This window comes from Lissotriton helveticus, chromosome 3_1, assembly GCF_964261635.1.
Source record: "Lissotriton helveticus chromosome 3_1, aLisHel1.1, whole genome shotgun sequence".
Taxonomy (NCBI): Eukaryota; Metazoa; Chordata; class Amphibia; order Caudata; family Salamandridae; genus Lissotriton; species Lissotriton helveticus.
The window spans coordinates 849511826-849539207 of record NC_136061.1 but is presented as its reverse complement, the minus strand read 5'-3'; the positions used below and the strand labels follow the sequence as shown (position 1 = coordinate 849539207).

General features: G+C 48.1%; 1 protein-coding gene across 4 annotated transcripts in view; it reads right to left on the bottom strand.

Annotated features, from left to right (window-relative positions):
* AGO4 (argonaute RISC component 4) overlaps positions 1-27382 on the bottom strand; it is a 601932-nt gene that overhangs the window by 145762 nt on the left and 428788 nt on the right. For all 4 annotated transcript variants that reach the window (XM_078681164.1, XM_078681162.1, XM_078681161.1 and 1 more), the window contains exons 14-15: positions 11542-11857; positions 9918-10052 (exon numbers count right to left, since the gene is read on the bottom strand). In XM_078681164.1, the coding sequence (XP_078537290.1) occupies positions 9918-10052; positions 11542-11857 (451 nt within the window). The remainder of the gene's footprint in view (positions 1-9917; positions 10053-11541; positions 11858-27382) is intronic.

Here is a 27382-nt window from a genome sequence, read left to right as displayed (position 1 = left end):
CCGAAGAAGCCATGGCACGACCAAGCACCTCCGAGATGTCCGGAGTAGTGAAGAATAAACGCCGCCAGCTCCTGGCCATCCAACACATGGTGAGGCAAATCAACACGACACCCTCCTGAGAAGCCACATACATAAGGGACTCTGCAGAGTCCCACAAGCAAGAAGTGGCCCTAGCCAAAACGCACAGCATGTTAAGGGCCCGCAGAGCCGCACTGGTTGAGGCGAATATATTGTGCCCCCAGGAGTCCCGCCAGCGGGCCTCCCGTGACAGGGGAGACAACAGCAGTGGTAGAGAGGGAAAGGCATTCTGCAAAAGAGGGCCTCTGGTAGAGGTATGGAGGGAAAGACAACGGATCCCGCGGCGCCGGATGGTGGCAGTGCAGAAGTTGTTGGGGCACCGGGTCCCCTGTGGCGGGACGGCCCAAAGTCCCCAAAAGAGACGAATGGAGCGAACCTTCGAAGGGAAGCAGCAGCTCCCTACCACCAGAGACATGATGGAGAACCTCCAGAAGATGATCCGCGGGGAAATGGGCAGCTGGATCACACATGAGCAAAATTCTTACAGCCATGGAAACGGCGCGAGCGAAGGCCGCACCCGCCTCCGTAGTGCCCCGCGGTGGGGGAAGCAGCTCCTCAGTACAGGTAGGGCAGGGACCAATGGGTTCCTGTCCTAGGGTGAGTACATCCCTATCCTGCTACTCTCCTGTGAAAGGGGGGGGGGCAGAAGCCTATCTCTGATTGGGCAGGGCTCCCCATCCTCAAGATGGCGGGAGCCCGGAGTTATGCTTCACCTCGCCTCTCCCACCTGAGGGGTGGGGTTGGCAGAGGTTTGCACACCGCTTTTCCTCACCTAGGGTTTTCTGCCTGTCTTCCCGCCAGAGTGGGGGTCAGAACCGGTGGGCGCCAGTTGTTGAATACAGCAATTGGCCTGGGGAAGCTCACAAAAGGAGGCATGCCTTTGAAGCTTCCCCTGCCCATCCTGGGGGAGGAGGCTTGGCACCTCGTCCCAGGAACGGGGGGCAGAAACCTGTCTGGTGGTAGCAGCCACGCAGTCAGACCACTGGGTGTTGGTTAGGTTTCAGGGGGCATCTCTAAGATGCCCTCTGTAGTGCATTTTACATTAAATCCCACACTGGCATCAGTGTGGGTTTAATGTGCTGAGAAGTTTGATACCAAACTTCAGTGTAGCCATTATGGTGCTGTGGAGTTAGTAATGACAAGCTCCCAGCCAAATATACCCTTAATGGCATCACTGCACTTCGTACCCAGGAATGGCCCTGGGTCCTGTAGGGGCACAGGGCTCATGCACCTGTGCCCACACCACCGGCATAGTGCACCCTGCTAGAGGGGTGACTGAGGTATGCCAGGTCTCCAAGACACTCATGTAGAGGGGGTGTCTGTCTGGTCACAGTGCCCTGGGTACCTAGGGTACCATTTACCAGGGGCTTACCTGTGGCCAGAGATGCCAATTGGGTTTAGGTTTCCATACAGTTTTAGGGAAGGAACACAGGCCCTGGGTACCTGATTGGCAGGAGCCCAGGGCACACTCAGTCAAAGTACAACAGCAATTCATCAAAAAGTGAGGGCATACCATGCAAGAAAGATGGCACTTTCTCACACATTGTAGTTATTTTAAGACAGCTGCCCGTAGCATGCTTACCTGGGCTGTCGCTGCAGGGGTCCAGAATGAGGAAGAGCACTCCAGAGAAGCCCTAAACCATTCAAACTTTTTGGAGGGAAAACTAGCTTTGTGGGAGGGGACTCTAATAGCTCATATTCTGGAGTCAGGGCTTCTAAAGGTAGGGGGGGGAAGGGCTGGTCCATTTTCCTGGCCGGTATTTTTTCTATGGTACACATTAAGCTGGAGGAGGAACACAGAAGCTGATGCTAGGGAGTGCGTGGAAATCTGTATACGTCCACGTCACCGACATAGGCCCCACATCAGCACGTTGATGTAGGTTTTCTTCCTGCGCCAGCCAGTGCTGATCCAAGAGGCACTACACCTTGTCAGTTTGACAGGATTTTTCCAACATTTTGTCAGCCTTTTTTGAGTTTTTCCTCCAAGTGTGTTTTGGATGTTACAGAGGAAGACTGCTTTCAATCCCTGCGGTGCCTGTCATCACACCATGCCAGGGACTGACCTGCACCTCATGTGTTTCTGCTGTCTGAAGCGTGACCACAACTCCAAGTCGTGCCCTGACTGCTGGGTCAAGGCGCCAAAGGCCTTGAGGAAGTGGTCACCCAAGCTGCTAGAGTCCCAGCATGCGACTCCGCTTAAGTCATAGTCCGGTTCAAGAGGAATGTCTTGGATCGTTCGCGAAGTCCAAAGTCCTTTGTCCCACTCGAAATAGACAAGGCACTTTGGGTAAGAGGCACAAAAAACAAGTCGTCTCAAAGGTTCCCATTTTTCGAGGAAGATGCCACACTTTTCGGCATCAGATCATTCCCCTTGCACCTATTCGGTCAACAGAAGTTTCCTCCTTATCTCTGGTCCCAGAGAAGTGGCTGTTTCGGCTGTGACTGCATTATTACACAGTAAGCCACCTCCAAATCTCCCTGTTCTAGAGGGTCTAGTTTGATTTCAGCAGCATATAAAAAGGTACAACCCACATCACTATGCTCCTTCAGCAAATTGTTGTAGCATCTAGTAAATCCTAAAGGGGTTGTTAGCCATCTCCCTAAACACCTGAGCCCCCCACCGTCATCTGTTCATTCTTCGACCCACATGGCTGGGATAATAAGTCCCAAAACCTGCTGTTAAATTTGGTTTCCACATTTTTCTTCGACATCCATGTTAAAATCTGATTTTTCACTGCTTTATGATTTCCTAAATGTTTAGTCAGCCTTATAAAGTCCACTTTAACTATCCTGAAGTTCCTGCCCTGGACAACCATGCATGGTGGTTTCTGGTGAGAACCCCTGATATCTTTGAAGGATGACTTTACCACCAAATGTTTGACAATTCCTGAAGGGGTATAACAAAAAAATAAATAACATGCATTGGCAAAGCAGATAGGTTTTGTCTATGTAAAATCTGTTGCTTTGTCAATTTGTTTTTCTTTACATGTGCAGCTGTACAACATAACTAAATTAAAAAAAACTACGTTGCTACTAGCATTAACTGAGTCTTAGCATGTAGAGAGCGCGAGGAGTGCGGGTGGGTTAAGCAGAGAGGGAGGAGGGCGAGGTGAAGGACAGGGACTGCAAACTCATGCACTCTTTAAAAGTAATACAGGAACCTATGGCCAATTGAGGGAGTGGCCGCAGTTATGAAGTTGAACTTGCTTCACATAAGTGAGACACGTTGAAGCCCCAGGAGGAACCAGGGGCGAGGAGGAGGCTCTGACCAATGAGAAGCACGGAAACTAGAGTGACATATGAGCCAACCAATGAAAAGTAATGGGCGAGCTCCAAGTCAGTGTTAAGATTTTTTTACTATTTACAAGAAATCTAGCAAATACAGCTCATGCACTATGCGGGTGAAACCTAAAAAGACTAAAATGAAGTCAAGCGGGGGGGGGGGATAGAGATGGGGTGTTAGCAGTTCCATTCAGTCGAACAGCCAGGTCTCGAGTGTCTTCCTGAAGACGTCCAGGGAGGGGGGCTTGCCGGATGTCGATCGGGAGCTTGTTCCAGGTCTTGGCCGTGATGTAGGAGAAGGCTCTTACATCTGTTCTGGCTCTGCGAATGGGTGGAGTTTCAGCGAGGGTGAGGTTGGCCTATCTGAGGTTTCTACTGGGTATGTGGAAGGAGAGTCTCTCGTTGAGGTATTGGGGTCCGGTGTAGTGAAGGCATTTGTAGGCATCGGTATCTTGAAAGCAACTCTACGACAGAGCAAGTGGAGGTTTCGTAGGTGTTTGGCGATGTGTTCGTGTCAGGGGATGCAGAAGTCTAGTCTGGCTGCTGTGTTCTGTATTGTCTGGAGCTTGTGGAGTAGAGACTTGTTGATCCCAGTGTAGAGAGCGTTCCGTAGTCCAGTCTGCTGGTTATGAGTGCGCGGGCAACGGTCTTTCTGGACTGGGGGTTGGGGTAAGAGGAAAATCCATTTGAAGGTCTTTCAGAGGATGCAGAGGGTGTTGAAACCGCTGGAGACAACAACATTGACTTGTGTTCATGGAGGGGGAGTCGCAGAGTACGATGCTGAAGTTCCGGGCGTGGTCTGTGGGGATCGGGGGCCGCCAAGGGCATTGGGCCACCAGGTAATTGTCCCAAGCTGACGAGGAGGCTGTGAGGATGAGGACTTCGGTCTTCTCGGAGTTGAGCTTCAGGTAGCTGTTGCTCATCAAGGATGCAACATCCTGCATTCCTTTCTGGAAGTTGAGTCAGTGGGTGTCTTTGGTGAGGGAGAGTATAAACTGGGTGTCATTGGCGTAGAACACTATGCTGAGGCTGTGCTGTCTGAAGATGGCGGCGAGGGGGTCCATGTAGATGTTAAAAGGGTTGGACTGAGCAAAGATTTCTTGGGTACTCCGCAGTTGATTTTGGTGGGTTCGGAGAGGAAGGGTGGCAGTCTGTTTCTTTGGGTTATGCCAGTGAGGAATGAGCAGATCCAATCGAGGGCGGTTTCTTGTAGGCCGGCTTTGTGGAGTCTGCCAGAGAGTATGTGGTGGGAGACTGTCAAAAGCTGCAGAGAGGTCGAGTAGGATTAGGGCTGCTGTGTGTCCTTGGTCAATGATTGTGCAGATGTAATCTGTGGCGGCAAGTAGGGCGGTCTCTGTGCTGTGTTTGTTGCGGAATCTGGATTGGGAGGGGTCAAGGATGGAGTGGTCCTCAATGAACCTTGTGCGTGGGCAGTCTTCTCGGCGACTTTTGCCGCAAAGGGGAGGAGGGAGAGGTCTTGTTTTTTTAGGTCTGTGGGGTCTGCTGAGGGCTTCTTGAGCAGTTGTCCGACTTCTGCGCGTTTCCAATCGTCGGGGAAGGTGCCGGTCTTTAAGGTGGCGTTGCTGGCGCGTCGTAGTTCGGGAGTGATGGCGGTGGTGGCTCTGTGGTAGATGTGCAGCGAGCAGGGGTCTGTGCCCCTCCCCCCTCTTCCCCGAGTGGATGCTTTTCATGGTCAAGGCAGTCTCTTCGGTTGTGACCAGTGTCCAGGAGGAGATGGTGGGCCGGCTGGCGTTGCCGAAGGAGGGCGTGGTTAGGGAGTCCGGTCGTTGAAGTGGTCGTAGAGGCTTTTGATTTTTTGTGAAAGTAAGATCAGAGCTTGTCGCACAGGTCCTGAAAGGGGTGATGTCCGTGGTTTCGCTGGGGGGCTTGGTGAATTACTGGATGAGGTTGAAGAGCTCCTTGGAGTTGCCGGAGTCGGCGAGGATTTTGTTGTGGATTAAGGTCCTTTAGGTGGCTCTAATGCGTTGGTGGTATTCAGTCATGGTGTTCTTTTCAGTGGTGTGGTCCTCAAATGTTTTGCAGTTTCTCCAGTTCTTTGAGTCATCTGTGTCTGTCTTCTTGGGGGTCGGTGTTGAACCAGGTGGCCTTCCTGGGGAGCTGTATGTCAGAGTTGCGTAGCGGTGTGAGTTTGCACAAATGGATCTCCAACTGCATAGACAATTCTCTGGCTGCGAGGTTGACATCAGTGGTAGGAGTGTTGCAGTGGAGTTGAGCTGATCTTCAGTGACTTTGCTCCTGTTCCTTCACAGAGGCCGCATTGCAGTTCTAGGTGGCATGGGTTTGTTGACTAGGAAGTGTACGCAATGGTGGTCAGTCCATGGGGGTTGTGTGTTTTGGCTGAAGCGGACGTGGTTTGCTCCTGTGAAGATGGGGTACAGGATGTCCTGCCTTGTGGGTCAGCTTGGTGACTAGCTGTTTGTCAGAGGTTGGCAAGGTTGCCCAGGAGGGTGGTGGAGTTGGGGGTCGCTGGTGTTGTCAAGGTGGAAGTTCAGGTCTGATTAGTATGTAGTCGATTAAGGCGATTGTGTAGGGTGTGGGGAGGTCGGTGATGGTGGCGAATGGGGTGCTGGGGGGGTCTGTAGGCCAAGGTGCTGGGGAGTGTGGTTCAGGGGCTGGTCTGGACCTGGAGGTGGGAGGTGTTCGACAGAGAAGGCGTTGTTCGAGGTGCACAGGCGAAGTGATTTTGTATGCGATGGAGAGTCCTCCTCCTGGGTGGTTGGGGCGGTACTTCCTCTGGATCGTGTATCCGTCCGGGATGGCAGGGCTGGAGGTGGTGTTGGTCCACGTTTCTGTAAAGGCGGCAAGGTCTGGTGAGAGGGCATAGAGGAGTTCCAGATCTCTACGGTGTGAGTGTATGGAGCGTACGATGAGGAGGATGCACCTCGGTGGTGTTGGAGGCGGTGAAGGTCTGGCAGCTGTGAAGGCAGGCAGTTGTTCCTTTCGGGGTTGAGTGCGAGGAGGGCAGTTGCATTGTAGCAGTGGATGGTCGGAGATCCAGGGTCCCTGGTTGAGGTCGGCGCAGATGGGCTATGTGAGAAGTTGGCCTGATATATAATGTTCACTATTCTAGTGAACACTTTGTATCAGTCCAAACGACCCTTATTGATGTTTGGTTGTAAGTCAACCTGATAGACCAGCTATCCTAGTAGCATGGACACGCGCAGTCTTTAGGCTAAACTCTAGAGGGCGTGTTAAGCCAGCTGTTTTACCATCACATTTACCCCTTGAACACCAAGTGAAAGGACACCACACAAGTTGTTATGAAAAATAAAGTATATTTATTTATAACAAGACTACCCTGGCTCGTTATGAGACAGGGAGCTAAGCACACAACAAAACTCTTAAAGAAATACTTAAAGTCGCACAATTTACACAAATGCCCGAGGGGCACAAAAAACCATATACTATACAAGTGGAATGCGAAATACTAGCAGGTAAGTAACTATTCTCATAGGCTTTAGGATCGCTAGGACTGGACTACTGAACCTTTAGATTACAAGCAGGAGGCCTAGGGACGTTGTGTGCAGAGTGGGAACTCTCACGCGTAAGGCGGGAAAAAGTCTATGGAGGCTAGTAAAAGCGAAGTTAGTGTTCTCGGGCGAACCCGACTAGGTAGAGCTGAAACGACAAAGGATCCTGACACTTAGATAGTTAGACTATGCTGGAGCACCGAAATGCTCAGGTTACCTAGCCCAGGGGCTGCGGCTGCATAGGGCTGAAAAGACGTCGGAGATCCTCGTTGCAGTCTATGGAGCCTGAAGAAAGAAGTTGCTGGCAGGCGACCAGTGAAGGAGTTCGTGGTGATCCAAGCCTGGATCGATGAAGATGGATACCTGTAAGCAGAGGGGACCAAGTTCTGAATCACTAGCCAGTGATTAGGTGGGCACCAGGATGGCACCGGACGAAGTCACCTCGACCAGGTGAGTGGGCGACGCTGGGCTCTGCAGTCTCTCGGACCAGGAGGCGTTGTCGGCGACCAGGATGGAGGGGCGAGCTGTCCCACGGTGGTGTCTGCTGTCGACGTCGCTGGACCCAGGATTGGGGCAACAAGTCTTGGCAAATGCAAGCCCACGCGGTGGACTTAAAATGGCATCTGGAGTGGACCAGGAGGGTCCGGGGTGCTCCTCTGTTGGAGGGGAGCAAGGGCCAGTCTGGAGCAACCAGACCAGCGGTGTTGTCGTCGTGGTTCGTCGTCAAAAGGGCCACTAGCCAGCGGGCAAGTGACCTGGACAACGCGGCGAGCAGCAAAAAGCAGAAGGGCCCCACGCAGATCTCGTGGATGCAGGGGGGCTGAACGTCTGTGCTGGAGCTGCTCAGGGTCGGGGCTTCTTACCCCAAAGCACTCAGTCGAGGGTCACTCGGTGGTCGTGCTGGACAAGCGTCGTGCAGTCCTGAAGATGGCCGGTCCCTCGAGGTCTCGTCACACCCACGAATCTCAGCTGGGCTGATGATGCAGGTAAAGGTCAGAGGTGCCAGGGAAGCCGGTTCTCGTCGAGCTGGGCAGTCTTGATCCGGAGGAGAGACTTACAGCAGACCGCGATGCTTGGTTGGTGCCTGCTGCTGCAGGGTGACTACTCCTTAGTCACAAGGGAGAAATCTTGAGAAGAGTCTTGAGTTCTTTTCGTGGAAAGTCGGTTCAGGATTCAAAGATGATCTAATTTGGAAGGGGGCCTGCTCCTACCTTTATCCTGGGAAAGGGGGCTGGCACGCGACTAAGTCCTGCCCTATGGGTGGGACTAGGAGGGGGGTGGTTACACCCCTCATTTGCTGGGCTTTTCCCCAGATCAGGGGCTGGAGTGCCCCTGGAACTGGTTTAAGCCGGCCTATGCACAGTGAGCACCGGGGTGCCACTGGCAGTCACCTTCCTCTAAAGCCCTGCCTACCTGGGATACACAAAATCTTGTCTGGGATGGTGCGGGCACCGCCCCTGACAGGAAACCCTTTGTCCAGGCCTCCGTTGCTGGAAGGACTCCCAGCAGCAGGAGGGCAGACTTGTGTCTCGGTGGCAGCATCCATTTTGTGGAGCTGAGGCTTGAGTTAACTTTAACCGGGGTTACAGCTACATACATGTCGTGTCCCTCAAGAAGGTTAGTATTCCAATTCGTATGACACCTTACTCGACATGTTTTGATAAAGCGATACCAGAGTTGGCATATAACCGCGAGGATTATAATGCACTTAAGAGTATATGGTATGCGTTATCATGGAACAGCTATTAGGACTTGGTTCCGCAAGCTGCAAAAGGGCTCAGCTCATGCCAGAGCACCATCTCACATTATTCCAAGCACTCTGCCTTCAGGATTGATAAGGCCTGCCATAGGAGTGACTGATAGGAATATATGTGTCCATTTTAGGGTTAGATATAGGAATACTATATCTAAAGCAAAGGGTGTGTACACCTCCTTGCCCCAGCTGTCAAGCAGCCAGTTGTGTCTGTTTTAGTTAGTCAGCTCAGGGGTGGCATAATACATGCTGCAGCCCCTGGGAGACCTCTGGGTACACCTCTGCCCTGGTTACAGGGACACAAGAGAGGGCCCAGTGCCAATTCAGTACCTGGGTACAATTTGGAATAGAGAACAGCTAGGCTGTGGGTCTGATTAGCAGGCCCACAGCCAGGGAAAGTCGTAAACCAGTGAAGCAAAAAGCAAAAATCTGGGTGATCATAGGATTGCAGACCCTACTCTCCTACAGGCTACCCTTTGGGGTGCCTGCTGCACGCAGCCGCATTTCGGCGGGTGGGGGGGGTCGCTGAAGCGCAGCTGGGATTGAGAACGGCAGGGGGGGCCGCGGGAGAACAGCAGCCGGTAAGAGGAGTCAGAGCAGGCAAAAGACGAGATGCAGATTGAAACAAACAGAAATAAGGCAGAAATAACAAAAGATAAGTACCAATACAGAACTAAATGCAATAAAACAAAACAAATAAAAATCAATACCAATACGGAACTAAATACAATATGCCAATCCAACGAAGACAGGAGGATGACAGGGCAAAACGGGAACTATGAGGCCTTTTAATTAGGTCTGAATGTAGGAAAAAAGAAATATTTGGGTATCTTCTATGTAGAAATTATAATGAAACTCAAATAAAGTGATATTACCAAGTAATGTGAAAAAGACCTGTGGGTTATCCTTGTGGGACACTGCCAGAAGTGGAGAGTGATGAACCTAGAGACTGAGATGGATCTATCAGAGTTAAGATATGGAACAGTTGAGATGTAATCCTATGGTTTAGTTCAGCAGGGTACTACCTACCCTACCGAAATCCTTGGTAACCTCGCAGAAAGTACAACTCAAACTAGGAATTCAGCATCTATTTATTCTATGGACAGCAGTTATTGTTATGGTAGACAGTCAAGTACTGCACACAAGACAAATTCAATGACCTAGTGGTGTATCACTGTTCTCATCAAGGAGGGGGAGGGGGTCATTGTTCTCCTCCTGTACTGACAAACTTAACTGGTAGACCAGCAGTAAAAATATACTAACAATCCATACAATTGTGTGCAAGAACTCTGCAAGTCATTCATGTCACTTACCCGTTCTGCTTTGTCGGAGCAAAAGAGTCTTGTGTGATGTCTTTTCTGAACAACAATGTATGTTATGCCAGGTCTGTAATCTTCTTCCAAGCTGATACAGGCCTTTCGAATTGCCATTAGTTCCGGCCAAGCAACCTAGGTAGCATCAAACAGTTATTGTCAGACTTCATGGTTTGCTATTTATCTTGCTATTTTCTCAGGTACTAAAGGTGCTGCATGAATGAGCAAATTCATTTTAGTTTTCAATGTACTACAAAACTTGTACAAGAAAATAGCCTGTTTTCAATATAGATGAACTTTTGCCCATTTTCATTAATGGTTTTCTGCACTGAAGGATACTTCAGATCTATTTTGAGATTGATAAGCACACAAATAGGAAACTCAACCAGACTGTGGTAGGTCCATAAGAAAAGGAACCTTAACCAAGATCATAAAAACTAACTTCATAGAAGGATTTGCCCCTGGGACAAAGCCACTGAGCAACAGAGAAGGAAAATCAAGGTGTGCATTGTACTGGACGCATTGAAATTTCAAAAGTTTTGTTTAAGTTGATATAATTAATTGTAAACGTTATGAATATTTCTTTAGAATAGTAAGCTTTCAAACATGTTTATTTTGGTCTACGCAATTACTCAACTGCTGCGCAACCTCAACTGAGTTCACTTTTAATAGCCATCTTCTCCACACGACTGCATTTCCATTTTATTATAACCACCAACAGTCAGCTATTTTATGTATAAATATGTATAATGATATATGTGGCAGCAAGAATGAGAATACATATGGAGAAATTGAATGCCCTGTAAACAGGGGACCCAAGGGCATGATTTTCAACGAGAGGCTAAAAACACTAGGCTGACAGACAATGGGCTGTTCAAAGTTCATTAAAACTTGCAGTATTTCCATAATTCTGATTATGCTGGATAACAGCAAGGACCAAGAGGCTGTTGCAGTAAACTAGATGGGAATGCCTGGATTCTGAAGTTGGCTGTTAAGTCACCCATATTTGATCCATCCCCAAAGTGACTAGAGTTAAAGTCATTTATCATCACATGCAGATCAGTATTTTGCATTCACTATGGAAATAATTTAACAGCCCACATTACAGTTCTTGCTGCATATACAACACAGCTCAGATTCCATATAGGTGGGCATCACCAAACTCACAGAAGTAAAGAATCAAAACCTCAGACCAAGAACAATCCATGCACATTCAACACAAATCAGAGGCACTTTCTACTTGGATCTCACTGAGTGCACAAATCGACTCTCGAAAAAGTACTACATAACAATATACCATACCTCATACACATTTATAGCAGAGAAATGCACAAATCAACCCAGCCAGACAGCACATGCCAAATTGGTAAAGACCTCTTGGGATATTTTGTGTGTGGCCAAGAACTAAAAGACTACCAGAATATACACATAATAATTTATGAGCCACAAACACTGCTGATAATTTAATTCCAACAGTAAGCAGACTCCAGTCGGCGAATCAATCCTTGAAACGAAAGTATGAAGGTACCCTAACCTTAAGGCAGATAATGTTCAGCAAATCAATACATTTTTGTTCCAATCACAGTCAGCAGCATGCGGAGCACAGCTTTATGATGGACAGTACCTGCTTCATCTGTCCCTCTGAGACCCCACCTCGGTAGTAAATAATTCGTGTGGGCTTGAAGCGCGTGGACTTGTAGAACTGGATAAGTAGCTCGCGCACCATATTTGTCAGGTCCTGGATGACCTCTTGACTGTAGAGGAGCTCTTGGGCAGTGTCCTGACGTGATGTCTGCACACGTACTGTAGCACAGTAACGACTAGGGTGACCATCCATGCTGCCCACCACGGCAGCGATGGAGGGCTTCTTGCCATCCCCAGCAGGAGGGTGAGTGACATCTGCCCCCAAGAAAATGACTGGCTGCTGGAACACAGTTGGCCTGTAAGATGGTTAAAAAGAATATTTTAATTACCCTTTAAACATCCGTTTGTAGCGTGTTGTAGATTTACATGCTCTGCATACTCCTACCATATAGAGTTGATCCTTGATATGCAACCTGCATTTGTTTAAAGAGGACAGTCCCAAGACTAGTTGTAACTCCTTCCGTAGCCCACAAAGCACAAGGACATGGTCTCCACCTCAGATTGCTTTCCACTCATCGGGCTAAGTAGTATAAGTGAAAAGTTAAGTACAAAAACAAAGTGTTCGGTGTGTTGTAAAAGAAATGGAAAAGGTGATTAAACATCTTTGATCACTGCTCCTACACATGTGCCTCTACGGCACTATACGCCACGAACAGATGCTTACAGAGTAACCTTTTCAGTTCATAGTATGTATGGCTTGTAGATAAAAGAATCAATGGGGGGGAATAAAACACTTGTTCTGTGTTACCAGGGTCTATGCGGACATGGGGTGGGCCATCTTTGTAAAAAAAAACTCCTATGCGAACACAGGCGTAAGGCGGTATATCTTGGTTCTCCGCCATTCAGTGTCGCAACAGCATTATCATTGGGTCTTTTCCTTAGTTGGTTATGCTGACCTCCACCTGGAGGAAGACCTACTGATATTACAGTAGTGGCCAGGAATGAAAAGAAAAAAAAGTGGGGGGTGTTTTGTGCTCAAGTGAATGAAAAGGAAGTGGATTAAAATTCCCTATACCAAGATTCTCGTGTTTTATTTTACGAATCTTAGGTATGGGAAATTAAAAGCAAGGACGTGCGTCTGTAGGTCTGATTATTAGCCTTACGCACTGGGGAGTATGATCAACTTGTTTCAGCCTTTTGGTCACTCAAGAGGCTTTCGTCAGGATCAAGTATTATAAAAGACTGTTGTGGCTCCGAACTAAGAAAAAGTGGACTACTCACCACTTTTTGGTATTTGTACGTAGATATTCTCTTCCAGGGGATACTCATTAATAGTCATAAGCACTGAATTATCTCCGCCCATGAGCGGGAACCCGGAACACATAACAATATACATATATATGTGTAAATATATAAAAAAGTACATAGTACTAACTAATTATACACATATACATGTATAATAACCATAATATGCAGCCTAACATATATACATAGGCTAATAAAGCCACAATTACACATGTTCTGAAGCCTGAAAATATGCTATATATAAATGCAATAAACAGGCATGAGCCTAAAATGCATTACATAACCATGAAAAAACTTTTATTTTCATCAAAGAACCTGTTGTAAACAGTTATTAGCCTAAAAGGCTGCATATGAAAATTTGTCTGTGTACAGAAAATCAGACTGGCACCCTGCCTTTAAGGCCCCAGAGAATCTGCACACTTTGCCTTTAAGGCCTCTAGGAGAACTCTGTTCCCATCATGCACCACAGGTGACAGTTAGGTCAGTTCTTTTTTCCGGCTTGTTCTGTGAGGAACCTGGAACTTGAGCTCTGCTCATTTGTAGTATTTTCTGTCAGAAGTTGGATTTTTCTTGACATTTTTTGACAAATAGTACTTTGGTGGTGTTTATTACCTTTTTTCTGACTAAACTGTTGTGAATTTTTTAGTCAGTATGCCACCTTTATTTTATAAATGTCCTTCCTGTGGGAAGAAAATGGCAAAAACTGATCCACACTCTGTGTGGTGTGTCTTCCTGATACTCATAAGGTGGAAGATTGTTATCATTGCCTCAACCTTTCTAGTAGGACTTTAAAAGAAAGAGAGAAAATGAGGCTTCTGGGCCTTCTGGAGAGAGAGAATCGTGGTGAGAAGAGTTCTAATGTTTTCTTATCGACTTCTAAGCCACCTTCTCAGCCTAAACGTCGAAGATCAGCGTCTCCAGAAGGTAAAACGAAAAAAAAATAGACTCCAGGAAGCTTTTCCTGCGAAAAAGAGGCGTTCGACGTCGAGATCCAGATCGCCGTCAGCATTGTCTGCGTCGAAGAGGACTCAGTCGACGTCGAAGAGGCCTCCGTCGACGTCGAAGACTTCGCCGGTGAGGCAGAATACAGCGTCTCGACCTTCGCCGTCGAGATCTTGATCGACGTCGAGACATCTGGTGTCGATTGCAGTAAGGACGACGTCGGGGGTTCAACGCTCGACGAAGGATGGTGAGAGAGCGACGTCGAAGGAGAAGATGCGTTCGACGTCGAAGGATCATGGGTCGACGTCGAAGAGTAAAGTGTCGACGTCGAAGGATCATATGTCGACGTCGAAGAGTAAAGTGTCGACATCGAAGGAGATTCATACATCGTCGTCGAGGAAGAGATCGACGTCGAGAGGAAGATCGAAGGATTCGACGTCGAGGTCTAAGAAGAGGAGGTCAAAGTCTCCATCGCGACATAGATCGGCGTCGAAGCATGCTTTGGGCTCGAAGCATGGAATGTCTAGGTCTCCCCCACCTGTGCACAGGTCGGCGTTGAGACTGTCACGATCAGCCTCTCGGACCTCAGTTAGGTCTTTGTCGAGGTCAGACATAAGTCCTGAGCCTAGAGTGGTTTCTTCACTGCAGGATCAACAAAAAGATGCGGTGGGACAAGAGACAGTGCATCAGGATTCTTCTATGGTGGCTCAGTCGGGCTCTACCTCAGGCCAGGCAGATGATAGACAATTGGTGCCCAGTCAGCGGACTCCATCTAGCTCAGTGGTATCTGAGCACAGTGTAGTCTCCGGAGCTTCCAAGTCTTCAGCAGACCTGAATATTGTGCAGGTGTCACCTGAAGCTTCACCTGAGCGTGTAGGTTGGCCTATCAACTTGTCACCGAGATGGCTGGAAAGTCTTCGGCATTGGAAGATGCGTCCATTATTGGGTGACAGAGCTCCGGTTCCTCGGACGGAGCTGCAAAGAAGATCACGTTCGAGATCATTGGAAAGAGAGAAATCTCGATCAAGGGAGCGAAGGAGGCAGCGATCTGCAACTCCTCAAGAGAAGCGTAGGACTCCTGCTCCATCTCCTAAGTCTGTAGAAGGACGGAAATCTCGTTCAAGGGAGCGAAGGAGGCAGCGATCTGCAACTTCTCAAGAGAGGCGTAGAACTCCTTCTCCGTCTTCTAAGTCGTCTTCGTCTTCTACAAGATCTTCATATAGAGACTATTCTCCCACAATATCATCTACTCCTCCGTCCAGAGTGTCTCCAGTGGATGATTTGGGCACATTTAATGATGTGTTATGTCGTGGGGCGAATAAGTTCAAGATCAAGATGGCAGTTCCTCAAATAGCAACGTCAGTCATCTTTGAAACCCTACATCACAAGACGACTGGTAGGCCTCTTCTGCCGTTAGTGCCCGGGTTGATAGAACCAGCGATGAAAACTTTCTTAACTCCGGCCACAGTGGGTTCAGGACCTTCTAGGATTGCAAAGAAGTACAAGGCTCCAGAGGACGATCCTTTATTTTTGCGTTCTGACCCACCTCCAGATTCTCTTATTGTGGCGGCAGTCAGAAAAGCACATTCGGCAACATCTACCTCTTCTGCTCCTCCAGAGAAGGATAGTAAGAGTATGGATTCCTTGGGGAGACGAATGTGCAACACCTCAGGTTCGGTCATGAGAGTGGCCAGTGCGTCAGCCTTATTGGGCCGCTATGATCGTCTGCTGTGGGACTCAGTTTCTCGTTTTGCAGAAAAACTCCCTAAGGAGGATCAGAAAGACTTCCTGGAAATAGTGGAAGAAGGAGGATTGGTGGCTAATCAAAGCATTAGTGCAGCTGCTGATGCGGCGGATCTGTCAGCTCATGGTTATGCACATGGTGTTTGTGCTAGACGTACGGCTTGGCTTCGCCTTACGGGTCTAAAACCTGAGGCTCAGAGAAAGATGGTAAATCTACCTTTTAATGGTTCGACTCTGTTTGGATCTCACGCCGATGACGAGATGTCTAAAATGAAAGTGGAGTTAGACACTCTTAAGGCCGTTGGTCTTGAAAAGAAAAAAGAGTTTAAGCGTCGAGGTAATTTTCGTCCCTATGACAAAAGATCTTTTCAGCAGAGGGGCCAACAGACGAATTGGTCCTCGCAAAATCAAGGCCAGAGTCAACAGAGATCGCAATTCCAGCAGAGGCGACCTGGACGAGGCAGAGGCAGCGGAAATAGGCAGCAATCATCAGCTACCAAGCAGCCTCAAAAACAATGAATGGAAGCTTCCTCCACAACCGTGTGCCACTCCGGTTGGAGGAAGTATTGTGTGTTATCTGGAAGAGTGGAAACAGATCACAAAGGACAAATGGGTACTCAATGTCATTCAGAGCGGGTACCTTTTGAAATTCAAGAAGCCACCTCCTGTCATGCGTCCTCTGAAAATGGTACAGTGGAACTTAATGCGCTTACAACAGGAAGCGGATGTCCTTCTGAAGAAGAATGCCATAGAACCAGTGCCTTTTCAACAGAGGTCAGGGCCTGTACTCTCGGTTTTTTCTTGTAAAGAAAAAAGGTCCAGTTACGGAGTTCAGGCCCATTCTGGACTTGAGGCGTTTGAACAAATTCATTCGGAAGGAGAGGTTTCGAATGCTGGCTCTTCATCAGATTTTCCCTCAATTACACCAGGGGGATTGGATGTGTTCCATAGATCTGAAAGATGCTTATTTTCATGTCCCAGTATCCAGAAAACATCGCAAGTTTCTCAGATTTCAAGTAGGGGCTCGTCATTATCAGTACGCAGTGCTCCCCTTTGGCCTGAGATCAGCTCCCAGAACTTTTTCAAAATGTATGGCGGTAGTGGCTGCTTGTCTTCGAAAACAACGGATTTTCATTTATCCGTACTTAGACGACTGGCTTCTGAAGAGTTCATCCCCATCTCTACTGGAAGAACATCTTTCGATATGCCTCCAACTCATGTACAAGTTGGGTCTTCAAGTCAATTACAAAAAGTCCATAATGAATCCCACCCAGAAGATCCACTATCTGGGTGCACAACTGGACACGGCAAAAGAAAACGTGTGTCCTTCGGAGGAGAGGTGGTCATCCATCAAGACAAAGTGTGTGTTTCTCCTTCAGTCTGCACGTCCGACAGTTCGGCAAGTGTCCTCTCTTCTGGGATCCATGGCATCGTGCATCTTCATAGTGTAAAACGCACGTTTGCAGATGCGTCCTCTACAGCAGTGTCTAGAAAATCAATGGAAGCAGAGGACGGGATGCTGGGAGGATCAGATTCTTCTCCAACAGTCTGCAAAACATTCCATTCGATGGTGGATGAAGAAGACACACTTGATGAAGGGAGTTCCTTTTCATCAGGACCCACCAACGCAGACTCTGATCACAGATGCCTCTCTCCAAGGTTGGGGAGCACATATGGGCCCGCTGCAAGTACAAGGGCTATGGTCAGATTTCGAGAAAGGGTATCATATCAATCTACTCGAACTCAGAGCGGTCCATCTTGCTCTCAAGTCCCTGGCTCCATCTCTTCAGACTCGGTCCCTCTTGGTGCAAACAGACAATACAACTACAATGTATTACTTAAACAAGCAGGGGGGTACCAGGTCCAGGACTCTGTCCATAGAAGCTCAGACCATCTGGCACTGGCTACTTGCACGAGACCTGTCCATAACGGCAGTTCACTTGCCAGGGAGCCTCAACACGCAGGCGGACGACCTCAGCAGAGACTTCGTCAAAGCGCACGACTGGGTTCTCAACGAAGAAGTCGCGCACAGCATTTTCCAGGCTTGGGGAACACCAGACATCGATCTGTTCGCAGACGCGGCAAACGCAAAATGCCCAGTCTTCGCGTCCAGGTTCTCCCAGAAAGGATCTCAAGGGAATGCCCTTTTGATAGACTGGTGTCAAAATTTGCTGTACGCCTTCCCGCCGACACCGTTGATACCAGCAGTGATCAACAGGATGTACAAGACCAAATCCAGAATGATATTGATTTGCCCAGAGTGGCCACGCCAATGGTGGTTCCCAGATCTCCTCCAGTTGTCAATCAGGCCACACAGGAGATTACCTTGTCGCCCGGATCTTCTGTCCAAACAGGAGGGGCGTGTATTTCATCCCAATCTGCCCTCCCTGCGCCTGGCAGCATGGCTCCTGAAGTCATCCATTACGGGCATTTACAGTTAAATCCGGAGTGTATGAACATTCTTAAAGAGGCAAAGCGGCCTTCTACAAGACAATCCTACGGATTTAAGTGGAAACGCTTTTTTCTTTGGTGTCAGAGCAAGGGTCTTGACCCTATTCGAGGCCAAGAACAGGTGATCTTGCCTTATCTTCTTTATCTTGCTGAGTCTGGTTTGCAGTTTAATTCTATCAGAGTCCATCTTGCTGCAATAACTGCTTATAGAAAATCGCCAACACAGATATCGTTTTTTCGGATGCCTGTGAAGGATTTTCTAGAGGGATTAAGAAAGGTGTTTCCTCCAGTCAGATCTCCTTCTCCACCTTGGGAGCTTAATGTGGTGTTGACTAAGTTGATGGGCCCACCCTTTGAGCCCATACATAAAGCGTCATTGCAACACTTATCTTGGAAAGTAGCATTCCTGGTGGCTATCACGTCTGCTCGTAGAGTGAGCGAAATTCAGGCTCTGTGTTGCAAGGAACCGTACACAGTTTTTCATGCAAACAGAGTGGTGCTCAGGACTCATCCTTCTTTTCTACCTAAGGTGGTGTCGGATTTTCATATTAACCAATCCATAACATTGCCTACTTTCTTTCCAAACCCTTCAAGTCCGGCTGAGCGGGCTTTGCACTCTTTAGATCTAAAAAGGGTTTTGAAGTTTTACTTAGATAAAACCAAGACTATGAGACACACAGACCGTTTGTTTGTGAACTATGGTCCTACGAATACTGGTTTGGCAGCATCCAAGAGATCCATTTCTAGATGGATAGTGTCATGTATCTTACTGGCCTATCAGCTAGCCCACAAGTCTTTATCAGGTAGACCTAGGGCTCATTCTATGAGGGGAAAAGCTTCTACAACAGCTCTCCTCAGGAATGTGGCTATGTCAGAGATATGTAAAGCAGCTACTTGGCGTTCAGTGCATACGTTTACACGCCATTATTGCTTGGATTCTGATGCGCAAACAGATGCTCAAGTGGGACAGGCATCACTGAGAAATTTGTTTGCTACTTCTAGTTAAACACTGTGTTGTTTGAAATATAGCTATGCGTTTATCTGTTCGCCCGCTTCTAGTGGGTATGAGCTTGCTACTCTATTCAGTGCTTATGACTATTAATGAGTATCCCCTGGAAGAGAAGGATTAGTTACTTACCTGTAATCCTAGTTCTCTTCCAGGGGTATACTCATTAAAGTCATAAGCACCCTCCCGCCTCCCCGGGCGAGCAGTGGCATTGAAGTTTTCAATATATAATATAAAGTTTTTAAGGGCAGTTTCCTGCTAATGTTTACTGTACCGTACAAAAGAACTGACCTGTCACCTGTGGTGCATGATGGGAACAGAGTTCTCCTAGAGGCCTTAAAGGCAAAGTGTGCAGATTCTCTGGGGCCTTAAAGGCAGGGTGCCAGTCTGATTTTCTGTACACAGACAAATTTTCATATGCAGCCTTTTAGGCTAATAACTGTTTACAACAGGTTCTTTGATGAAAATAAAAGTTTTTTCATGGTTATGTAATGCATTTTAGGCTCATGCCTGTTTATTGCATTTATATATAGCATATTTTCAGGCTTCAGAACATGTGTAATTGTGGCTTTATTAGCCTATGTATATATGTTAGGCTGCATATTATGGTTATTATACATGTATATGTGTATAATTAGTTAGTACTATGTACTTTTTTATATATTTACACATATATATGTATATTGTTATGTGTTCCGGGTTCCCGCTCATGGGCGGAGATAATTCAGTGCTTATGACTTTAATGAGTATACCCCTGGAAGAGAACTAGGATTACAGGTAAGTAACTAATCCTAATTGCATCTGTACCTGTAAGGAAAAGGGAAAGTATACATACAGTGAAGTCATCATGCAGTTATTTCTACATGTGTCTGTATGGCTGTTGTGATCACATATTTAGTGCTTTTATCAACAAATAATTTGTGCTGCGAAATTGTTGTATAATTTCATGCTATTATGCTACGAGAAAGATAATCAATGTGATGTTTTTAAGGCAGGATGTGAATGTCTTTAAAATGAGCGTTCGAAACATTCGAAAAACTATTAAAAACATTAAAATAAGCTTGGTGATGTCGCAATAGTCTATGCATATGATGGTCACATTCTTAATGCGTCAGCGTGCTTAGTTACAGTTCGAGGAGAGAAGAGCGTTCGTAGCACGTATGGGACTAGTGTTATTGTGCCTAGTTTGCGATGTAAAGACGATGTTCAAATATCCATTGGCGTTAGTGGTTGGATATGTGGCATTGTCTAAATAATGAGTAATTACTTAACATTATCGAAGTGGCCTCGTGTGCTACGTTGTAGAAGGTCATAAATGCATGTAGTGAAGGCCTGATCGTAGTATATTAGCACAGAATCGGCTGTGATTTATCTGACATCTCCCTAGTTATAACAGTTGTTTCGGAGCATGACAAATGATACCAGAACCCGCCCATTTATAGACATGCTAATCTGATCAAAAGCAAGCGCTGGCGGAGGAGTCTTTACCTTATCACAGTTGGGCTTTCGGCTCCATTGAAGAAACCAGGCCAGATAGGCAGACCGGTTACTGATATTCAGAAAAACAGGTGTCAGGGCCCTCAAAGAATGGCTTGTAGATACACATGCGCAGCATGTGCAATTCAAAAACAGTTTCCTCAAAAGTGGCGGGTAGCAGACAGGCTTGGAACAAAGTTCTTAACTTTGTCTGCCCAACCATCGCTTCTTGGCAGGCTACAATGCCCACAGAGTAGATTGGCATGAACAAGTGTGGTGATGACCAGGTGGAGTTTTGCCGATGTCAGCTAGCAGGATATTAACCAGGAAAGCCATGGTGGCAACCTTCTTCTGTATTGGGTGTGCGCTGCTTTGGGGTCGGAGAACACTGAATTGTGCAGTCTGGCATAGCATAGGCAGTTTGAACACACTTAAGGATCCATTACTCAATGCCAGATTTAGTAATGGGATTTCCCTTGTATGGTTTAGCAAAGGCTACAAAAAGCAGGTGTGTATTCCAAAAGGACTTTGTAGTACTTGTGTCTGGAACTCGTGTCTGGAACTTGCAAGGCCCTTTTCACTACACAGTCTGGTTGTTGAAGAATAGCAGTTTAATGGTCTGATTGATATGGAACGAATAGTTTCTTACCTGTCGGTGTAGTTTTGCAGCTTGAAGATCTTTCTGGATTCACTATCCTGTGCATATTCCGCAATCTTGTGGTTGGAGTCGGAAAGTGCTTTGTATTTTTTTTTTTTTGCTGTGGGAGGTTGCGAAACCTGATCCCTCTGGTGAGGCTACAACCCCCATTGTGTGTGTGCAGGCTCTCAGATTATTTTTTCCCCTTCTGCCTTGCGATTTTGTCCAATTGCTTAATAAGTCTACTATAAATATTGCCTAAGGGGCTGAGAGTGCAGGGACACTTGTAGATTTTAAAAAGGTGACTTTTTAATAAATATTATATACATATTGACATGTACACACCTGTTTTTTTTTTGCGTGCATGTGTCTACCTACATATGCAAACATCTATATAGATATATATCCTTGTATTACCACCTGCTTCTCCAGCCTCATCTTTCTGGCGGAGGTGGGTGGGTTCGCTAGTGAATCCAGAAAGATCTTCAAGCTGCAAAACTACACCGACAGGTAAGAAACTATTCGTTTTGCAGCGTGAATCTTTCTGGATTCACTATGCTGTGCATAGACTTTGTAGCGGTTTAGTTACGTTTGTGGTGGCTGGGTGGAAGATGAGCGTTGGTTGTTGAATATATGTTGAAGCACCTTCTGTTCGACTTGTGCTTCTTTGTTTATTTGTATATCCACACCGTAGTGCTTCGTGAACGTGTGCACTGAAGCCCATGTTGCCGCCAGGCATATGTCTTGAAAGGGTGCGTTAGCCAGGAAGGCTATTGTTGTACCCTTCTTCCTGGTAGAGTGGGCCCGTGCCCCTCCTGCTAGTTATTGGCCTACCGGTTTACCTAGTAGGTATCCATACAGCTTCCCTTTGAGGAAAAGTACCCACATACGTGCTACTTTGCGTATTAATCTGCATTTGTTTTAATAATGTTACATGTGACCAGGAACAACCCCCTTGGATGTTTTATTCAAATGGTTAAACGTCCTAGGCCCATTCATCCTTGTGTAGGCTAACACCTGATTTCCTTGTTATATTCTGTGCGTGCTATTTTTAAAATGGTCCTTACCAACCACAAGCTCTCCCCCCCCTTTTTAGGTCTCGTGACCTATCAATGCGCATGCGCATTGAGAGAAGCGAGACTATAGGGCTTTAAACAAAGTTTAACTAACTGAGGCGATTTGGTGCTGTGCCCGTGCGCTTTTAGGTCAATGCGCAAGCGCATTGACCTAAAATGCGCGTGCACATCACCAAATCGCCATCTGTTCCCAAAGCCACACTCTTCCCACACCTTTGAAGTGAAGCTTAGCTTCACTTCAAAGGCCCCGGCTGCTTCACACCCTCATGCCGCTCTCCCCGCTCCGCCCCCTCCCCTGCCCGCCGTGTGTCTCCCCTTCGGTGTCTTAAGTTGTTGTGTGCAATCTCAACAATGACCTGGACCTATTGTCTGTTTTAGTTATGTTTTTGTGGGTAACAAAGTTGCTGTTTCATAGATGAGTCTGTAAACATATAGTCTGTTCATTAGACCAGTTTTCATTCTTGTGAGAATCAGTACCGCTTCATATGCATCTCCAGTCTGGTTGCAAAGAGCACTGCCAGGAACCAATCATAGCAGCGTTAGTGTGATTTTAGTGCATCAAACTACTATAGCACTTTATTGCGTAAAAATGTTTATTTCTAAAGGTTTTTTTGTTAACAGTTTTACATCCTAATATTGCACGTCATCTAATAACCCTCTTCACACTATTATGAATCCAGAGCAGGAGAGTCTGGCTTGGATTCCCTCTTGCCTTAACTTCTTTCCCTCCATGCCTCCTCTCTCTGGCTATAGCCTACTCTGTTTAACGTAATCATTTAATGTATTCATCCAAATTGCCAACGCGTAATTTCATGAGCCTCATCCTTGCCGCCTTTGAACCCCTATCCGTATGATCATTATTCTCGTTTGTCGCCCTGCCCTTTGCTTAGTCACTATACCTGTCTTCTGTTTCATGCTCCCCCTCTGCCCTTTCTGTCCTGAGAGCAGTTTACTTGGCAGTGGAAGACGGTACTTGAAGGTAATCAGCTGAACTCCTTCCCAAGCTGCCCTCGTGTCCTTGTCATTCCTCTCTCTACCTGTACTGGAGCTCGAAGCCATCTCCTCTGCGTTCGGCTCCGTTCTGATTACCTCTGAGTCCTCCACATCACCTGTTCTTTCACTTTTGCTTTCTCGTTATATGCCCATATACATCTCCCCTCACACTCACCCTCACTCACCCTCACCCTCGCTCACCCTCACCTTCACTCACCCTCACTCACCCTCAACCCCTCACCCTCAACCCCTCACCCTCACCCTCACACCCTCAACCCCTCCCCCTCACTCACCCTCAACCCCTCACCCTCACTCACCCTCAACCCCTCACCCTCAACCCCTCACCCTCAACCCCTCACCCTCACTCACCTTCAACCCCTCACCCTCACTCACCCTCAACCCCTCACCCTCACTCACCCTCAACCCCTCACCCTCACTCACCCTCAACCCCTCACCCTCACTCACCCTCAACCCCCCTCACCCTCCCTCACTCACCCTCACCCTCACCCTCCCTCACCCTCAACCCCTCACCCTCACCCTCACCCTCCCTCACCCTCACCCACCCTCAACCCCTCACCCTCACTCACCCTCGCTCACCCTCAACCCCTCACCCTCACTCACCCTCAACCCCTCACTCAACCCCTCACCCTCACTCACCCCCTCACCCTCACCCTCCCTCAACCGCTCACTCACCCTCACTCACCCTCAACCCCTCACCCTCACTCACTCACCCTCACTCACTCACCCTCAACCTCACTCACTCACCCTCACTCACCCTCACTCACTCACCCTCACTCACCCTCACCCTCAACCCCTCACCCTCAACCCCTCACCCTCAACCTCACTCTCTCACTCACTCACCCTCAACCCCTCACCCTCACTCACCCTCAACCCCTCACCCACCCTCAACCCCTCACCCTCAACCCCTCACCCACCCTCAACCCCTCACCCTCACTCAACCCCTCACCCTCACTCAACCCCTCACCCTCACTCAACCCCTCACCCTCTCACCCTCAACCCCTCACCCACCCTCAACCCCTCACCCACCCTCACCCTCACTCACCCTCACCCACACCCACCCTCACTCACCCTCACTCACCCTCAACCCCTCACCCTGACTCACCCTCAACCCCTCACCCTCAACCCCTCACTCACCCTCACTCTCTCACCCTCAACCCCTCACCCTCACTCACCCTCAACCCCTCACCCTCAACCCCACTCACCCTCACTCTCTCACCCTCAACCCCTCACCCTCACTCACCCTCAACCCCTCACCCTCAACCCCACTCACCCTCACTCTCTCACCCTCAACCCCTCACCCTCACTCACCCTCCCTCAACCCCTCACTCACCCTCACTCACCCTCACCCTCACCCTCAACCCCTCACTCACCCTCAACCCCTCACTCACACTCACCCTCACTCACCCTCAACCCCTCACCCTCAACCCCTCTCACCCTCACTCTCACCCTCAACCCTTCACCCTCACCCTCACCCTCAACCCCTCACCCTCAACCCCTCTCACCCTCACTCACCCTCAACCCCTCACCCTCACCCTTCACCCTCACCCACCCTCAACCCCTCACCCTCAACCCCTCACTCACCCTCTCTCACTCACCCTCAACCCCTCACCCTCACTCACTCACCCTCACTCACTCACCCTCAACCCCTCACTCACCCTCACTCACCCCCTCACCCTCACTCACCCCCTCACCCTCACTCACCCTCAACCCCTCACCCACCCTCAACCCCTCACCCTCAACCCCTCACCCCTCACCCTCAACCCCTCACCCTCAACCCCTCACCCACCCTCACCCTCACTCACCCACCCTCACCCTCAACCCCTCACTCACCCTCACTCTCACTCACCCTCAACCCCTCACCCTCAACCCCTCACCCACCCTCACCCTCACTCACCCACCCTCACCCTCAACCCCTCACCCTCACCCTCACCCCCACTCACCCTCAACCCCTCACCCTCACCCTCACTCCCTCACCCTCAACCCCTCACTCACACTCACCCTCAACCCCTCACCCTCACCCTTCACCCTCACTCACCCTCAACCCCTCACCCTCAACCACTCACCCTCAACCCCTCACCCTCACTCACCCTCAACCACTCACCCTCACTCACCCTCTCACCCTCAACCCCTCACCCTCACTCACCCTCAACCCCTCACTCACCCTCAACCCCTCACTCACCCTCAACCCCTCACTCACCCTCAACCCCTCACCCTCAACCCCTCACCCTCACAACACATATTGTGTTACAATAGGTGTCACATTTGCGAAAAATAAAACTATTGGCATTGTAAATAACAAAGCTATTAATTTAGCTATTTCCAAAACAAGCACATAAATAAAAAATGTGTCCTTTACAATACCAATAGCTCAAACTTTCCTAATGCGAGACCTATTGCATTGCTGTGCTTCTCTCCCCTGCTGCACTCTCCTGCTCTCTAGAGATGTGGCCTAACGACCAGAGCTGCCATCTAAGTCACGTAAATACAAAACATGTTGCATTCCAAATGCTATAGGTGTCACATTCGCGAAAGTTATAACTATTGGCATTGTAAATGACAAAGCCATCAATTTAGCAATTTTAAAAACCAACAAATAAATAAAATATGTCATTTACAAGACCAATAACTCCAACTTTTCTAATGCGAGATCTATTGCATTTCCAATGCTTGTTTTTTTTGATGCAATGGGCCGGTTTTACTACCATAAGTAGATAAGGCTTACTGGTTTGTTTTTTTCTTGGGGGGTGCCTGGCTGATTTACAGGAGTACGTATTTCTTGTCTGATGCTCACCTTGGTAGCCCAGACCACTGCAGGGGCATGCTGATGTCCTGTTGAAATTTGTTACCACCCTTCCATGGTTATGGTATTTTAGAACATGGGCGCTATTACCTGCTTATGCGTCCTGTTAATGTTCTTAGGAGAGAAAAGAGGGTAGAGGAAGGAAAGGCCTTACCCTATTATCTGCCTTCGCTTGTACATATAAACGTACCTGATGCTATATCAGCAATATATCTAATATATATTTGATGCAGAGGCCCACATGTGTGCGCTTATCCCTTCCTTACGAAGTATACTCCACCCATGTGGTCTATCCAAAGATTGACTTGTACAGGAGAAGTTGTCCTGGACTTAGTTTGGCCACTGGGTTCAAGGAAGGTGACGGCCCTTTGAGTGTATCGCGCACAGTGGGCCTTTTGGCTAACTACTTGCGAATGGTCTCGTAATTTTAAATAGGCTATTGCCTGGTGTTATTTAATATTGAGCTGCCTTGTGATTCCGTGCAAGGGATAAACACCGTAACCTTTCACTGTGCTGTGTGCAGTCCATGTGTAGTTTCTATAATGTAGGCAGGAAGCCTGAAGAACTGCACCCTGCTTGTGTTCATTCTGCCCTTATGGATGGTGATGGTAGTTGTAACGGGAACACGCCGTGGTAGGTGTGTGTTGCGTTTGCCCTTATACCTTGTGATGAGTAGGAGGTCCCCTCCAGTGGGCCACATGTGGGGTACGTGTTCCTACATAATCCCAGTCAATCTACTTTGCTATAGGGTAGGCATATGCAATGTTTGAGGTATTGCTTTGATTGTGTTTGTGTTACTGTGTGTATGTGCAGCACGTGGTGGAAGGGTGTGCACCCCCCACTGTAGTTGGCAAATTTTTATGGTCGCGGCGAACCGCAGTTGGCCGGCCATATGGGATACCTTTGGAAGTCTCGGTGAACTCCATTGAAGAGCCCCTGGCTTCTTTATGGTGTTCAGAAAGGCGGCAGTGAACCTCAGTTGCCGGCTTTCTGATTGGAATTGGGGGCTAACTCCCCTTGAAGAGCTGCCGGCATCCTTATGGTGTGAAGATCAGTCTCTGTGGTAGGAGAAGACTTCCACCTTTTTGGGCTCGCCACACCCATAGTGTGTGTGAGGTGTGTGGTTGTGGTAAGCCCACCCCTCTCATGGTGATCAGCCCATTTAGTGAAGCTGAATCGGTTTTGGGTATTGAAGCAAAACCATGTTGTGCTGCAAGTACATATTGCATTGGTGAAATAAATGCTGTGTAGCGTGCGTAGATATGTACTTGTATGTTGGGGTTTGTAGTGTGAGACTCAATTGCCCCTTAGAAGTGACAGTGCGTGTAGAGTATGCATAGTGTCATATCTGCAGCACAGTCTGTTATAGGCCTTATGTATGATGTATATTTTACACCGGCCTCAGTGAACCACCCATAATGTGTATGAGAG